The 16,161-nt window shown below is 37.6% G+C and overlaps 3 protein-coding genes across 4 annotated transcripts; 2 read left to right on the forward strand and 1 right to left on the reverse strand.

The window, feature by feature from the left end:
• Positions 1-637: 637 nt before the first annotated feature.
• lim2.3 (lens intrinsic membrane protein 2.3) lies at positions 638-3,128 on the forward strand. Its single transcript, XM_043259707.1, has 5 exons — positions 638-769; positions 1,489-1,681; positions 1,765-1,914; positions 2,013-2,147; positions 2,933-3,128. The coding sequence occupies exons 2-5, from the start codon at positions 1,507-1,509 to the stop codon at positions 2,989-2,991; spliced, it is 519 nt and encodes a 172-aa protein (XP_043115642.1). The 5' UTR covers positions 638-769; positions 1,489-1,506; the 3' UTR covers positions 2,992-3,128.
• A 501-nt stretch (positions 3,129-3,629) lies between these two features.
• On the reverse strand, positions 3,630-8,060 carry hspa8b (heat shock protein family A (Hsp70) member 8b). The gene is given in 10 exon segments (XM_043258944.1): positions 3,630-4,053; positions 4,055-4,143; positions 4,229-4,461; positions 4,544-4,742; positions 4,823-5,025; positions 5,103-5,658; positions 5,733-5,885; positions 6,100-6,305; positions 6,680-6,889; positions 7,925-8,060. Coding segments are annotated over 9 exon segments (1,950 nt in total). The 5' UTR covers positions 6,885-6,889; positions 7,925-8,060; the 3' UTR covers positions 3,630-3,947.
• si:dkey-4p15.5 (zona pellucida-like domain-containing protein 1) lies at positions 8,060-14,999 on the forward strand. Of its 2 annotated transcripts, none has more exons than XM_043258945.1 (12): positions 8,060-8,188; positions 11,716-11,778; positions 11,909-12,022; positions 12,361-12,587; positions 12,677-12,861; positions 12,948-13,020; positions 13,111-13,208; positions 13,540-13,620; positions 13,712-13,883; positions 14,002-14,098; positions 14,185-14,205; positions 14,555-14,999. In XM_043258945.1, exons 3-12 carry the CDS (start codon positions 11,920-11,922, stop codon positions 14,659-14,661), a joined length of 1,164 nt encoding a protein of 387 aa, XP_043114880.1. In that variant the 5' UTR covers positions 8,060-8,188; positions 11,716-11,778; positions 11,909-11,919; the 3' UTR covers positions 14,662-14,999. The 2 variants fall into 2 exon arrangements, with proteins under 2 accessions (XP_043114880.1, XP_043114881.1); XM_043258946.1 differs by having other exon boundaries at positions 14,558-14,999.
• Positions 15,000-16,161: the final 1,162 nt, after the last annotated feature.

The following is a 16,161-nucleotide window of genomic DNA, read 5'->3' on the forward strand; positions in this document are numbered from 1 at the left end:
CACCGGCTCTCCAGAAAAACAGCTCAATCATTCGCATTCACAAAGCTCCAGCCGCTATTATGTTCAATGTCCTGAAGAGGATCGGCGTTTTATCGGTTCCTGTGGGCAGATGAGCTCTATTTTTATCCGTTCATCACTCTCTATTTCGGTCTGCTGCGTTACTTAAACGCGAAGGCTCTGGGTGGCATCTAACGTCTAAGCAGACATGGAGCTTTCGGGGGGTATACAATGTTCACTTAATGGATTCTTAACCTTTCGGGAAACGGTTTAATCCTCCACTAAAATAAAGCTAGGCCGAAAATAGGCCCAGCCGTAGAAATTCAGTAGTGAATGGATAAATAATAACCGTGCAGTGACATTTTCATATATTTCACGTATTCCTGCTTTGAAATAAATAAAAAAGTATATCATTAAAACGTCTCCTTGAATTAGAAAAAATAAGATAAATATTACAATGAAAAACAAGAATTAGTGCTTGTCATTTCGCTGTCAACTTTTCTATGATGTTTCTATATTGTCAATTGAAAGTACCTTGTCATCAGTATTAGTGAAACTAGTGCTAAATAGTTTTGTATTTTCAGCAGATTCTCTTAAGCACTCGCGTGGCCTTTCTGATTGGCTGACAGCTCTATTGTTGGTCTCCGCTCTCCACCCAGCTCCTGTCCCCCTCACAAAAAATAACTGCCAACAGCTCATGGAAATCTGCCTGCCTGGGCATAATTGAGCTTCACACTATTCAGTCTGATCATTTTTTTTGGTGGGAAAAGAGGTAGGTTGTTATTTTTTATTTTTTTTTGTACTGTATGTTGATTTGTTGTTGTGAATTGAGTTTTTAAATCCTTTCGCACTTTACAAAAGGTGATATTTAGGCCAAAGGCCACATTCGTCTCGTAGCTGACGCGATGGGATTTAAATGCTGTGCGTTTGTGTGAAAATAGTGTTCGCAAATATTTACACCGTATAATTCAAACAAGACATTCATTAGAAAAGACTTAAAAACAACTGAACGAACGTAACATTATGAATTTTGAATTTAGATGAATTTTGTTAAACAGTTTAGATGTAACTTCATTTCAGTTTAACTTAAGCGCTGCCTTTTATGATGGTAAACTAAAAGTTGTCTACAGTAATTAAAATAAATCTGAAATTAAATATAAAGATGAAAAACTTAAACCTAAAAACCTTAATAAAATATATAAATTGACGTAAAATAAAATCACTATTTTACTATCATTATTAAACTACGATTAATAAAAAAATGATTTAAAACATTTAAATAATTACAAAAATAAAAACGAATAAAAATGAAAAAAGCGCTATTAAATTTGCTAAACCAGAAACTAAAATAAAAACAAAATATAACAAAAAATAATTAATCATGTTTAGTAACATTTAATACATTGCTACATTAATACGTGCTAATATCTACTGCTAATAATGTGATAAATGTCTTGAATTAATTGTAGCATTGACTCTGTATTTTGTCAGTGTGTCTGTAGGTGCAGGATGTACAGCTTTATGGGAGGTGGATTGTTTTGTGCAGGAGTGGGAAACATACTCCTGGTGATTTCCACCGCCACGGATTACTGGATGCAGTACCGTCAGTCTGGCAGTTACATGCATCAGGGCCTGTGGCGCTACTGTGTACCTGGAAAATGCATGACACACACAGACAGCATCGGTGAGACGTCACATCATGGAGATAAAATATCGAAAATTTTACAAGTAAAAAAAAAAACCTAATCTATGGTTTTATTTGAACAGCGTATTGGGATGCCACCCGGGCCTTCATGATCCTGTCCATCTTAGCTTGTTTCTTTGGCATCATCATCGGTGTCATGGCCTTCATCAATTACTCCTCCTTTAACGGATTTGACAAAACCTTTGCTGCGGGAATTCTCTATTTCATTTCATGTAAGAATTTCATTGCATCCGATACTAAAAATAACAGTTCCTATATATCTAAAGTGACTGTATGTGAAGTCGTGGTTTATTTGCGCTGTACATTCCAGGCTTCTTTGTGCTGCTGGCTATGGCTGTCTACACAGGGATGACGGTCAACTACTTTGGAAAACGATACGGGAACTGGCGGTTCTCGTGGTCGTACATAATGGGTTGGGTTTCTGTGGTGCTCACTTTCTTTTCAGGTATGCTTTATGTATGTACATTATGTCAGGTTTATGTAAGTTTTATCAGCAGAGCATGCAGTCAGTTATTACAGAATGAAATGCGTTTAAAAGTGCATTTAAACCAAAGAGATATTTTTTTTTTGCATTCTCATTTGCTCAAATAGCAGAAGGAAAAACTCTATGATAGTGTTTACATGATTTTCAATAAAAGGACAAAAATCGAGAGAGACTGAACGGCAGTCAGAAGAGAAAAAGTCGCATTATTTTGTAATTGTTCTCTAATACAAAGAATAAATGTCACATACGTTTTTTTAAAAATACAAATATGAAAACTTTTTGATCATTTATGATGCTGGTAACTGTTAAATGCATTATCGTCTTGTAAAACGGGTCTTTTAAAGAACAAGCATTGAAACAGAAAACTAAAATTAAAGGGGTAGTCACCCAAAAATGACAATTGCGTCATTAATTTCTCATCCTCATGTCGTTCCAAAGCCATACGACCTTCCTCAGTCTTTTTTGATGAAATCTAAGAGATCCGACCCTGCATAGACAGCAATGCAACTACCATGTTCAAGGCCCAGAAAGGCAGTAAGGACATCATTAAAATAGCCCATGTGTCATCAGTGGTTCAACCGTAATTTTATGAAGCTACAAGAATTTCTTGTACGCAAAGAAAAAAAAACTACTTCATTCAACAATATCTTCATGCATTCAATAAGAGTACTACGTGAACACGTACAAAATTAGTAAAATTGTTGCTAATGTATTAGTTGTTAACATTTCTTGTCTTACTCTTGCAGGGATCTTCTATATGTGTGCTTACCGGATGTATGAACCGAGAGGGCCCATGTCACGCTGAAGCTTCTCATCTTAGATCTGCTATTTGATCCATTCAGTATGAATGTGAACCATCATGTCACCCCTTACCCCTTCATCTTATACCAATGATTTATTGTTGTTTTAAAATCATATAAAATAAACTAATACTAACTAATACTGGTAATATTGGTATTATATTTTGGTGTCAACCTGGGCCTTAAGTTATGTTCAAATTTAGATTGTAGAATTTCATCTGCATTTAACCAGTCTCCAAAATACATATAGCATTTAAATATTTGGGATGAGGTTGTGTAGTATTATTTCAATTTAAAAGTGCTTACAATTCAAAAGTGCATTACAGCAGTCAATATCACATCATATCATATTAATATCATATCACTTTGAAGTGATCATTCAGAAATCTTTCAAATATGCAATAAACGTCCTTAATATTTTCAATGTTATAATTATAAACAGGGAACTGTGATACATTTACTTCAGGACTCTTTGATAAACAGAAAGTAAAAAAGACCAGCATTTATACATTATAAATGTTTTTACTGTCACATTTAAAACAACTTGCAGAACAAAAGTATTAATTTATTTTAAATAAATATCTTACAGATCCCAAATTTTCAACAAGTAGGGAGAATTGAATCAGTTTGCACAAACTGAAGCAACTTTACAAAGTCGACTTTATTTTAGACTTTATTTTAAGGAAGAACCAAAACCACACAGCATTCACTTTGCGATCAGCAACTACTCAGTGTTTGACACGTCAGAATGTGCTGCACATGTAGCATTTATAACATGCTTAGCATACGAAAAAAACATGCTGCTCAAAACAGCGATAAAGCAAACGTAACAAATACTCAAGTTATACATGAACTGTGAAAATGAAAAATTAATGTTTGGGAAACATGCAAAAGAGAATGAATACTTGTTAAGGTGCTCCAAAACAACACAGTAAGTTGTTCCAAACAGTGGGAAACTTCCTCAGAATGAATTAATCGACTTCTTCAATGGTTGGTCCAGAAGATCCACCTCCACCAGGGGCACCTCCAGCTCCTGGGAAGCCTCCGGGCATTCCTTCTGGCATCCCACCAGCACCCTGGTACAGCTTGGTGATGATAGGGTTGCACACCTTCTCCAGTTCCTTCTGTTGATGCTCAAACTCTTCCTTCTCTGCTGTCTGTGTGGAAATAATAACAAGAAGAAGTGAGTACCATGTGAGTACAAAGTGACTACATCTCAGACACAAAAGTTGAGAACCATACCTGGTTTTTGTCCAGCCAGCTTATGACTTCATTGCACTTGTCAAGAATCTTCTGCTTGTCCTCATCACTGATCTTGCCCTTGAGTTTCTCATCTTCAACTGTGGACTTCATGTTGAAGGCGTAAGACTCAAGGCCGTTCTTGGCAGAAACCTTGTCTCTTTGGACATCATCCTCAGCCTTGTATTTCTCAGCTTCCTGGACCATGCGTTCAATGTCCTCCTTGCTTAGGCGTCCTGAAAAAGTAGGGAACCTTGATTAGGACTTTGTTTCTAATAATAAAAAAAAAGACATTTAGGAGATCAAGAGTTATGTTACCTTTGTCATTGGTGATGGTGATCTTGTTCTCCTTGCCGGTGCTCTTGTCTACAGCGGATACATTCATGATACCATTGGCATCAATGTCAAAGGTTACCTCAATCTGGGGGACGCCACGCGGAGCAGGAGGGATGCCCGTCAGCTCAAACTTTCCCAGCAAATTATTGTCCTTAGTCATTGCTCTTTCACCCTCATACACCTACAGTAGAAGAATGCATTAAACGTGAAACTTGGCCAGAAACCGTTAACAAAAAAAAACAACAAAAAACATCTGCTCACCTGAATGAGGACACCAGGCTGGTTGTCGGAGTAAGTGGTAAAGGTCTGTGTTTGTTTGGTTGGGATAGTAGTGTTACGTTTGATCAGGATGGTCATAACTCCACCAGCAGTCTCAATTCCCAAGGACAGAGGAGTAACGTCTAGAAGCAACAGGTCTTGGACATTCTCAGATTTATCTCCAGACAAAATGGCTGCCTGGACAGCTATAAAAAGGAAATATGCCTCTAATAGGACATTTATGGAAGAATAGGCCATTCAAAATGATGTCCATTTTCATTACCTGCTCCATATGCAACAGCCTCATCTGGATTGATGCTCTTGTTCAGTTCCTTCCCATTGAAGAAGTCCTGTAACAGCTTTTGGATCTTTGGGATACGGGTGGATCCTCCAACTAGGACAATGTCGTGAACCTGAGACTTGTCCAGTTTAGCATCACGGAGGGATTTCTCGACCGGATCCAACGTGCCACGGAAGAGATCGGCATTGAGCTCTTCAAAACGAGCCCTGGTGATTGAAGTGTAGAAATCGATTCCCTCATAAAGAGAGTCGATTTCGATGCTGGCCTGAGTGCTGGAGGACAAAGTGCGCTTTGCCCGCTCACACGCGGTGCGCAGCCGACGGACGGCCCTCTTGTTGTCGCTGATGTCCTTTTTGTATTTGCGCTTGAACTCCGAGATGAAATGGTTAACCATGCGATTGTCAAAGTCTTCTCCGCCAAGGTGAGTGTCTCCGGCTGTAGACTTGACCTCAAAGATGCCATCCTCAATTGTAAGAATGGACACATCAAAAGTGCCACCTCCAAGATCGAAGATCAGGACATTTCTCTCAGAACCAACCTGATACCAGACAAATAAATCAGCTTAAAAATAAATTACTGCTTTAATATTGTAAGTGAAAGCAGTACACTTACTTTCTTGTCCAGACCATAGGCAATGGCAGCAGCAGTCGGTTCGTTTATGATTCGCAGGACATTGAGGCCAGAGATAGTCCCAGCATCTTTTGTGGCTTGGCGCTGAGAGTCATTGAAGTAAGCAGGTACCGTAATAACAGCGTTCGTGATGGTCTGTGAACGGAGTGTAACAGCTCATTCTTTTTACTGAAGTACTTGTTCCCCACAAATGTTTTAAGTCTGTTATTCAAACATGTCTCTTTCACGCTCTAATAAACTGACGTGTGTCAATGTTGACAGGTTAGACATGTCAACATACAGCAACAAGGGGGATAGTTTCTCAGCACCATTAGAGCAAATACAGGCATTGTGTATGACAGAAACCTACTTTTCCAAGGTATGCCTCTGCTATTTCCTTCATCTTTGTAAGCACCATGGAAGAAATCTCCTCCGGGTAAAAGGTCTTGGTCTCTCCTTTGTATTCAACTTGAACTTTGGGGCGTGAGCTGTCATTTATAACAGTGAAAGGCCAATGCTTCATGTCTGACTGCACAACAGATTCATCAAACCTTCGTCCAATGAGTCTTTTTGCATCTAGATAAACAAATATGGCAACAAACTCAGAACATGTGCAACTTAAATTTCACTATACATGAAAAAGTCAATAAATATTAAATGAATAGCTTACTATTCTGATTAAATTAAGACAAAAACAACAGTTTATGTACATTTAGACATCCGACAATTCATGTACAATATGAACATTTTATTCTCACTCTAAGATTTGCTAAAGATTACACTTAACAATGCTATTAAATATTTGGTGTGTACAATAGTAACTCATTTAGTGTGCGTAATATAAATGTAAAGCTACAAGAAATGAGCATGCGCAATTAAATGTCCGTCATTGGTTGATACAGATACATTTTTAAAAATCTCAAAATTATATCATGCATAAATCCGCTTACCAAAGACTGTATTGGTGGGGTTCATTGCTACTTGATTTTTGGCAGCATCTCCAATCAGTCTCTCCGTGTCGGTGAACGCTACATAACTTGGTGTGGTCCTGTTACCCTGGTCGTTGGCAATAATTTCAACTTTGCCATGTTGAAAGACCCCCACGCAGGAGTAGGTGGTCCCCAGATCAATGCCAACTGCTGGTCCCTTTGACATGGTGCCTTGCAGGCAGCATAAACACATGAAAACGGTTAATATTCACGATAAAATATATTTTAAGCGCTCAACCGAAGCCTTCCAAATAAGGGATGTATGTATGTTTGTTTGATATCTATTAATAGCTTAATTCTTTGCTTACACTGTGGCTGTTTACTCAAAAGCTCTATTGGCTAGCTAGACATCAGATGATCCTGTGGCCAACATGAACCACAGAGAGGATCAGCTGTCACTGCGTTAAAAGATGCTACTTCAAACAGAGCTGAGGAAAGCACTTCACCACAGCTTTATCATTCCTTAGGGTTCATTAGCGATTAGCTGTGTTTCTAAATCAAACACCATGGCAGAACGCCACGTCGTCCCAAACCTATATGGCTTTCATCACTGAAAAATAAAATATTTCAGAAAGAAAGAAGCCACAATCTGTCATTCTCGCCCTTTTGCGTAAAACGACAACAGGTTCATTTTTGAGTGAACTATCCCTTTAAAAATATTTGACAGCCTGTGAGGGGAAGTTAAGGTTCAGTTTCCTATAGTTTGCACCGAACTGTTATGCAGAATTTATGATTTTAGTAAGCCTTCCTGAATTGGAAAATCTGGGAGTGTCTTATTCTGGAATCATCTGCTGCTAGAACGTTCCATAAACCCTAATCAACCCGCGCATAACGTTTCGAAAACTCTCGTGCTTTATTAACGTTCTAGAACATTCCATATTATCAGAATGCAGATCGAATTCAAGAAAGGATGTTAAAATAACATCTGGCTAGCGCTATTAAAATCTGACAGTTTTGTTTGTCATCTCCTAACATTTCGCCTAACATGATTTACGACGAGAAGAAAGTCAAAGCTTGGGGACAACATGTGGGTGAATTTTGACTGTTGAGTAAACTGTACCTTTAAGTTGCTAAACTATTAAGCCTAAACAGCATCTTGGTATGTCTTTGTATTCTAACATTAGCAACCGTGCAATAGTTTGCTCAGAGAAAATCTAAACTCTTTAACTTTAAATGCGTAATAACAATAGTGGTCATAATGCTCACCAGAAACGCTGTGAGTCTGTCAATCACCTGTGGTGTCGCAGCTCGAGACCCGCGCGACGTCTGCTGCAGAAGTGTGCCGTAATGCGCTTTAAGGCTCTTCCTGAGAACAGTCCAGAACGTGGAACAGGAGCGGCAGCCAATCACGTCGCGCGGCCGCTGAAGCGTTCAGAGATGGTGAACGCCAGCAGAGTTCCGCCTGTTACACGGCAGAATGTGCCCAAACGGAGAAAAATATCAGTCAGTGCACTTCCAGAACGTTCCCAGGTAATTTAGAGTACTTTTTTTTACACTAATCGGAAACCCATTCGAATGGATGGTCATGGATGTTACAATAAAGAAACTGGACTGAAGTACTTTTATAAATGTGAACGATGGAAAATATATAATTTAACTTTTTTTTTATTTATTTAATAGAATAATAAATGGACCTACAGAGACTATTTCTATCTCAAGTGGTCGATAAACCCGAGAAAAACCCAAACAGTTCTATCCAGCGGCCATTTTGCTCAAGTGGCGTCTTTATTTCTTATTTCTAAAAACCAGACGACGGTCGCGACAAACTCCCCGGAGTTATAAACCTCTTTATTATAATAATATACTAGTAGAAAGAAACTTTTTTTCTTAAATTAAAGGATTTGTTACATTTGAAGCTTTATATTACTGACACGGGATATCGCCGTTGTTATGGTTACCTTCTCAGGTCAGCTCTATTTCTGTTCGCGAGAGGTGCAGTTTTCTTACTTTTGTGTTCACTGAAACATTATAAAATGTATATTCTGTGTAAAAAAAAATAATACATAAACCTGAGAACACAGACGTTTTATTTACTGGTATTTTCTAACACTGATACCTAAATGCTCTACTACACGCCACGTCCCTTCAAATTATGTAATAAGAAAGCTCTCAGGTATCTATCTATCTATCTATCTATCTATCTATCTATCTATCTATCTATCTGTCTATCTATCTGCCTGTCTTTCTATCGTCTGTCTGTCTCTCTCTGTCTATCTATCTGTCTGTCTGTCTGTCTTTCTATCATCTGTCTGTCTCTCTCTGTCTTTCTTTCTATCTGTCTGTCTGTTTATCTATCTGTCTGTCTGTCTCTATCTACCTATCTATCTATCTGTCTATCTGCCTGTCTTTCTTTCTATCTGTCTGTCTGTCTGTCTGTCTTTCTTTCTATCTGCCTGTCTGTCTCTATCTACCTATCTATCTATCTGTCTATCTGCCTGTCTTTCTTTCTATCTGTCTGTCTGTCTATCTATCTGCCTGTCTTTCTATCGTCTGTCTGTCTGTATCTATCTATCTATCTGTCTGTCTCTCTGTCTTTCTATCTGTCTGTCTGTCTCTATCTATCTACCTATCTATCTATCTATCTGTCTATCTGCCTGTCTTTCTTTCTATCTGTCTGTCTGTCTTTCTTTCTATCTGTCTGTCTGTCTCTATCTACCTATCTATCTATCTGTCTATCTGCCTGTCTTTCTTTCTTTCTATCTGTCTGTCTATCGTCTGTCTGTCTCTCTTTCTATCTATCTGTCTGTCTCTGTCTGTCTGTCTGTCTCTATCTATCTATCTATCTGTCTGTCTGTCTGTCTGTCTGTCTGTCTGTCTATCTATCCGTCTTTTTGTCTATCTGTCTGTCCATCTATCCATTTTCTATTACAAATCAATGTTGTCATGTCGAATACGTAATAATATAAATATGGACTGTCACACATTACCTACAGTATATTTACCCTTATATGCTTATGCTTATATTTATTTATTCTGTACTGCTAAATGATTTATTTTTTGTTAATTGGTTTTATTGTTTTTTTTCCCCTATGTTTCTAATTGATTGGCTAGAGCTTCACAGTTACACTGCAGCAGATCTGCCGATTAACAGATGGCCACTAGGTGGCATAGCCATGAAAACCACTGTCAGTCAGAGAGCTGTCACAATTGTCAATAGTGTACATGTTGTGAGTAAGACAATCAGTCCACATACACTGAAAACAATCTGTGACAGTAGAAACTTAATGTCTGATAAAAATGATGCAGGTATTGTATAGAGGGCGTGATAAGTTGAGCCTAAACAGAAAGCACGGCAGAAGCTGGACACACCCTTAAGCACCAGACAAAGCAGAGCGGTTGATCATTTCAAATCCTTTGGGACGTGATATTTTCAACAAAAGGGAGTTCAATCAGAAAAGGAATGTTATTGTATAGTTTTATTCACAATAGCTTTTTGTACCTGACCTGGATAAAGCTAAAGGGCAGACAAGCGTGCAGTCATGACCCTGTCATAAAAAAAAAGTCTGAAATCACCATGAACCTTACATCCACTGCATTCTCACAATTGTGGAGATAGATTATTAGGTAATATTATATCATGACTGAAACACTAAAAATATACTAACTGTTGAATACAAAAAGCAGCATACTGTGACTATTTTGAAGGAACTCTGGGATTTATTATGGCTCTGTCTTACAAAAGGAATTCCCTTTTGTGTATATTTCTATCTTTGTATATGTATACCCTGTGCTTGGTTTCATCAATGGGCTTTTTTATGTGGTTGCTGTCCTATATAGGGGGCAGTATATATATATATTTGTTGAAATATATATATATAGTATGATATATAGACATATATATATATAATATAAATTCTATATATATTATTAAGTGATATAACACCTTTCATTAACACCCTGTTTGACGACATATAGTATATATATACCCGACAAACACAAATATATATATATATATATATATATATATATATTTAATATATATAGAAACACATATATATAAGTATATGAGGACAGTTTTTGTTTAAAAATGTTATTTAAAATAATATCAATATAATATCCAATATAAAATATCACTTCTTCTTATATCAAATCTATGTCTTATACCAAATTAGTGAAAAAGACATATATACACACATATATTAGTGCTACTAAATTATATATATATGTATGAAATATATTTTCAAAATATATACTGTATGTGTGTGTATTTTTAAATACAAAGTTAATATAAACACAAAAACTTTTATTTTGTATGCAATTAATTAGTTAATGATTTAACAGCAGTAATATATACAATATAAATGAAAAGTAAAAAAAAAATGAGCCCCAGGAAGCTGTGGTTTACAGTGAATTTTGAACAGCTAAGGTGCATTAGTGCTTCACAGTGCTAATTACTTTATAAACCGGAATTCCATATAGATAGCAAATAAAATGCAAATGATATTAATAAAATGTACAATGCAGTTCCTCAGAAACTTTTGTTGTGGTTGCAACGCAGATGAATTACCCTACAAACATACACAACAGCTTCGAGCACGACTCAACCAGTCTGAATCAAGGCCCGGAAGCATCTGTTTTATAAATTCATTATTTTATTATAATATTAAAACAGAAAGAAATACAAACGAAACGTTCTTCGTGTTGTTTGAGGACAACATCACCGATGTCGTGCAGATACGGATATAACCATACAATGGCATTCTACATATGTTCTATTAAGTTGCTGAATGATTGGAGTCACTCAATTGAATAGAATCAATTGAAATCTTAAGACCTTAATGAGAATAGAGACCTGACATACTTTTATTTTTTTATGTAGCAGTTTCACATGTTGTCCTAGGAACTATCTGTTCAATCAACAATATTGATAACAAAATCGTTTTGTAAACGTAGTTACCGGGTCTGAATAGATATCAGTGGGGAGATCGCTGGAGAGTCTCGTGTTGCTCTGTCTTTTGTCATGTTTTCTCTCACACCCTTCTCATCTGTATAAATAGCCAATCTGGAAGACTCTGCAAGAAAGGAAAAAGTTACTCATCGGGAGTTCACAGATCCAAAAGGTAACGTTTCTTTTATTCACGATTTAGACACAGATATGCTACTTTATCATACTACAACACATATAACATATTTAACCTTTTTAAACATATTTAATCGATTTGCGATTTCTAACGGTTTGTCTTTTTTTAGTTCGCCTCAGAATGATCAGAATAGTCCAGCTGTTGTGTCTTTCTGGCCTTCTTCTACAGTGTGAAGGTCAGGGTCTCCAAACATGCCTCACTCACCCCACGTACAGACCCGCAGGTTAGTGATTGCACCGTTTTCTTCATCTGATTTCTCTTATTTTCCTGTAAAATTTATCCATTTATCCAAATTCTACATTTCGTACAGAAGATATAAAGATGTTCGGGACGATTCATTTTACAGTTTGTAACTTTTAGCTTATTGTTCTTACAACGCAAATAAATAAATAAAAATCTTTAAATGATCTTAGTATGTTTTCTAAATGATTTTTATCTTTTACTAGAAAACAAAAGACAAAAAAATAGTAAAATTATGCGTATGCAAACTATGCATTCATACGAGTCAAAATACTGTAATGCAGGAGCACTTTGAGTAACAGAAATTCATGTATCTTTCAGATAACGCCGACATCACAGTGGTGTGTGGAACCAATACTATGTTTTTAAAAGTTCTCATTTGTCCAATGTATTTCGGTGGATACAACGAATCACTGATGGCGCTCAATGCAAAGTTTAACGTCCCAGCATGCCGCGGGGTAGCAGACTGGACTGTCAATCCTCCCGTCTTGATGTTTAACTTCTCGATCTCTCAGGAGGCACTCATACTATGTGGCAACAATATGAACGTAAGAGCTTTTCTCTTCGAAGCAATTGACTTTTACAATTTTCGTCCCTCAGATTTCCGTAATGTGCGCGCGGCATGTCTTTTGGTTAGATCACAAGCCAGGTGGGATCGGGAGTGTTCTCAGACTTCTCCCAAATCCAGTCCGTTAATATCTCTGGATTAATCAATTCCTACGATCCCAGCACCAGCACTATCACTTACAGGCAACAGCTGATGTACCAGTTCTCTTGTCTGTATCCTCTGCAGTATTTAGTCAACAACACTGAGCTTAGCGTGTGAGTATAAATGCCAAGAATCTATTTCTCGGTCGAGGTTTCTGTACTGTTAACTTGTGTGACAAAGTCTGTTTTTGTGCCAACAGATCAGGAGTGAGTCTAGCGGTAAAGGATAACAATGGCACCTTCGTCAGTACTCTAAGCATGGCTCTTTACAGTGTAAGGATCTTTTCATTAAACAACACTTACTCAATTTATCAGTAAATACAAGTTTCTTGACATCCTCTCTTTATTTTCAATGTTTTTTAGACTGCCGACTATTCTACCAAACTCCAAGTACCACAGTCCGGGTTGCAGCTGAAGACTCGCATATACGTGCAAGTCAAGGCAACAAATCTCACAAACAAGTAAGAACTCAACTCTCCAGTGTTATGGTGTACAATATTTTACTTTAATATTTAAAATTTATTTTCAGTTTTCAATAGAATTGTTCTCGTGTCAGTTTTTCGTTCTCGGTTTATTTTGTTTTGTAGTCATTTTTCAATTTAAATATATTTCTTTCAGCTGGTTGCCAAGTTCTTCCTCAAACACGCATATTTGATTTCATTCCTGCTATAATCCTGGTTTTGGTTGACAATAACAGCACTGAAACTCTTGAATGTATCAGAACTCAAACGGACAATGCTGATTGTACTTTTGCAGTCAAAACCAATTGTTTCTGTTGTTGTGTATTGCAAGGTTCAATGTGCTGCTGGACCGTTGTTATGCCACAACAAGCCCATATCCAATCAGCAGCACTTCCTACGATCTTTTTATTGGGTGAGTCATTCATAAAAAGCGGACTGAAAGAGAGTAGTAGAGAAGACGCTTTAATTCTCTTGTGAGAATCAAACCTATTGTTGGTTTTTAGGTGTAATCGTGATGCCCAGACAAAGATTGATTGGAATGGGATATACCAGGAAGCTCACTTCTCCTTTGAGGCCTTCCGCTTTGTGGAACACAAAAATCTGACTGTCTCCACTTTCTACCTGCATTGTGCTACCCGACTCTGTGAGAACTCCACTTGCGCCTCCTTGCTTCCGGTAACTACTCGTGCTGATCTGACGATACGCTCTTATTTGTTTATTTTAGATTAGCTGTCATTTGTATGTGGATGTGCGGATTTCATCAGACCTTTTTTTTTTGTATGTGTTTTTGTAGAAATGTGTTAGGAAAAGAGAAGTACAGTCTCCAGAGTACAACGCTTCTGATGTCGCCACCGTCACCTCAGTAGCAATCAGAACCAGAGTTGAAAACGGTACACAAATCGTAAAACGGTTATATAGAAATAACTAAAGGTACTGATTTGTACTGATTTCAAATTCTCTTTCGCGTTTTCCTCAGGTGGCCTTTTGCCCGCGAGATGTAAGAACCGACTCATTTTATTGAACTCGTTAAAGGGTTACTCCACAACGAAATGAAAATTGTCATTAGTCCCCCATTTTGTTTCAAACCTGTAGTCTTTTTTCATCTTCGGAGCACAAGTTAAGATACTTTGTATGAAAACCGGGAGGACCATTCAAGACATCGTCAAGAATGGTCCAACTGCCATCACTAGCTCAATCTGAATTTTATGAATCGTTGAGGATATTTTTTTTATTTGGACATTTTCATTTTGAGGAGGAGTGACCCTTTAAGAACCTTATCAGAATAGTTCTATTGATGCTTTGTAAATATGTGACTAATACTGGTTTCTGTTCCTATGCTCATCTAGTAGTCTCTTCAGCATCCATCCCTCAGCTGACGTATGTTGGTGTAGCCACCGGCTTGATGAGCTTCTTTCTGTTTGACTGGCTGTCTACATCAGGACGTGCGCAGTGATCTACGGAAGCATAAGGATTCAGGAGCTCCTTATCACTTGACTGAACATAACGTTTCTTAGAAGATATCTCACCTGTTGCATAAATGTGAGAAAACATGTTACGTATGAGTTACTAGCACCTCAATATTTCAGTTTAATGTGGTTGATAGACTATTGTTTTGCGATTTTTTTTTATTTTCTTTTGTTCTTTGTTCTACAAGAAAAAAAGAAACGTTCAACATGTAGTTTACATTTCTGTTCTTTTGAAAAGTCTGTAATGCATGTAGCACTGCTTTTGGGGGAAAATGTATTCGCTATGAATGTAACAATTTAAGGTTTAAACTTGAATAAAAATATTAGAACCTGTCTATGTCCCCTTTCTTTCATTCATTTAACTATTTGTGTGCGTGGTATCAAACCTCACGTGTACCAAAAAGTATATTACCGATTAAGACTATCACAACATAAACATGCATATGACTGATTGTGTACTACATCAGTTTCTCTTCCAATCTTGCTCTTTATTCCGCTTCGGATGGTTTCTATAAAAGGACCAATGAGACGAGAGGCATGAGGATCCATGTGCAAGTTTATATTTAACAGACATGGTCGAGATACAGGCAGGCTCAAAACATCGGCCAACAGGCGTAGCGCGTGCGAGACGAAAGAATCATCTAAAACAGGCGGGTCAGAAAATGGCCAACAGAATTCAAGGGGAAAGACTAAAGGGTAAATCCAGATACAAGATCAGATCTGAGATCCAATCGAGGTACATACAGGGTCCAAAACAGCAGACAAAAGGGTTAATCCAGACACGGTAGGAAAACAACAAACGGGATACAAAACAAGACTAGAGTAGCACAGGCTAGACCAGGGTTCCTCAAATCTTACCCTGGAGGTCCCTGGAGTTTATCTCCAACCCTGATAAAACTCGCCTATCTGTGATTTGCTAATGATCCTGAAGACACTGATTAGCATGCTCAGGTGTGTTTAATTAGGGTTAAAGCAAAACTCTGCAGGAAAATGGATCTCGAGGTCCAGATTTGAGGATCACTGGGAGACTGTACTGTAACTACTACCAGGAGAGCGATACACCGCATCGTACGGAGGTTAGAAGTGTGTGTGTGTGTGTGTGTGTGTGTGTGTGTGTGTGTGTGTGTGTGTGTGTGTGTGTGTGTGTGTGTGTGTGTGTGTGTGTGTGTGTGTGTGTGTGTGTGTGATGTCCTTCAGGTGAGCCTGTGATTGGTGACAGCTGTGTGTGTACAGGCATCCAAATATTATGAAACTGGGGATTGTAATCGGTACGTACTATATGAGTGAACATTATTATATATTTTAAAATTCCATTTCCAATTCCAAGTGAATATCATATACATTTTGCAGTACATTATTTTTACAATATACTGTATATTGTGATAGTATTTGAGAATGCGGGTCAAAAGGGCAAACGTATAGATCCCCCAATGCAGCAAACTTTTCCTCCCAAAGGAGTACATGTTCTTTGTTATTTTCTGAAAGAG

This window comes from Puntigrus tetrazona, chromosome 15 (assembly GCF_018831695.1).
Source record: "Puntigrus tetrazona isolate hp1 chromosome 15, ASM1883169v1, whole genome shotgun sequence".
Lineage (NCBI taxonomy): Eukaryota > Metazoa > Chordata > Actinopteri > Cypriniformes > Cyprinidae > Puntigrus > Puntigrus tetrazona.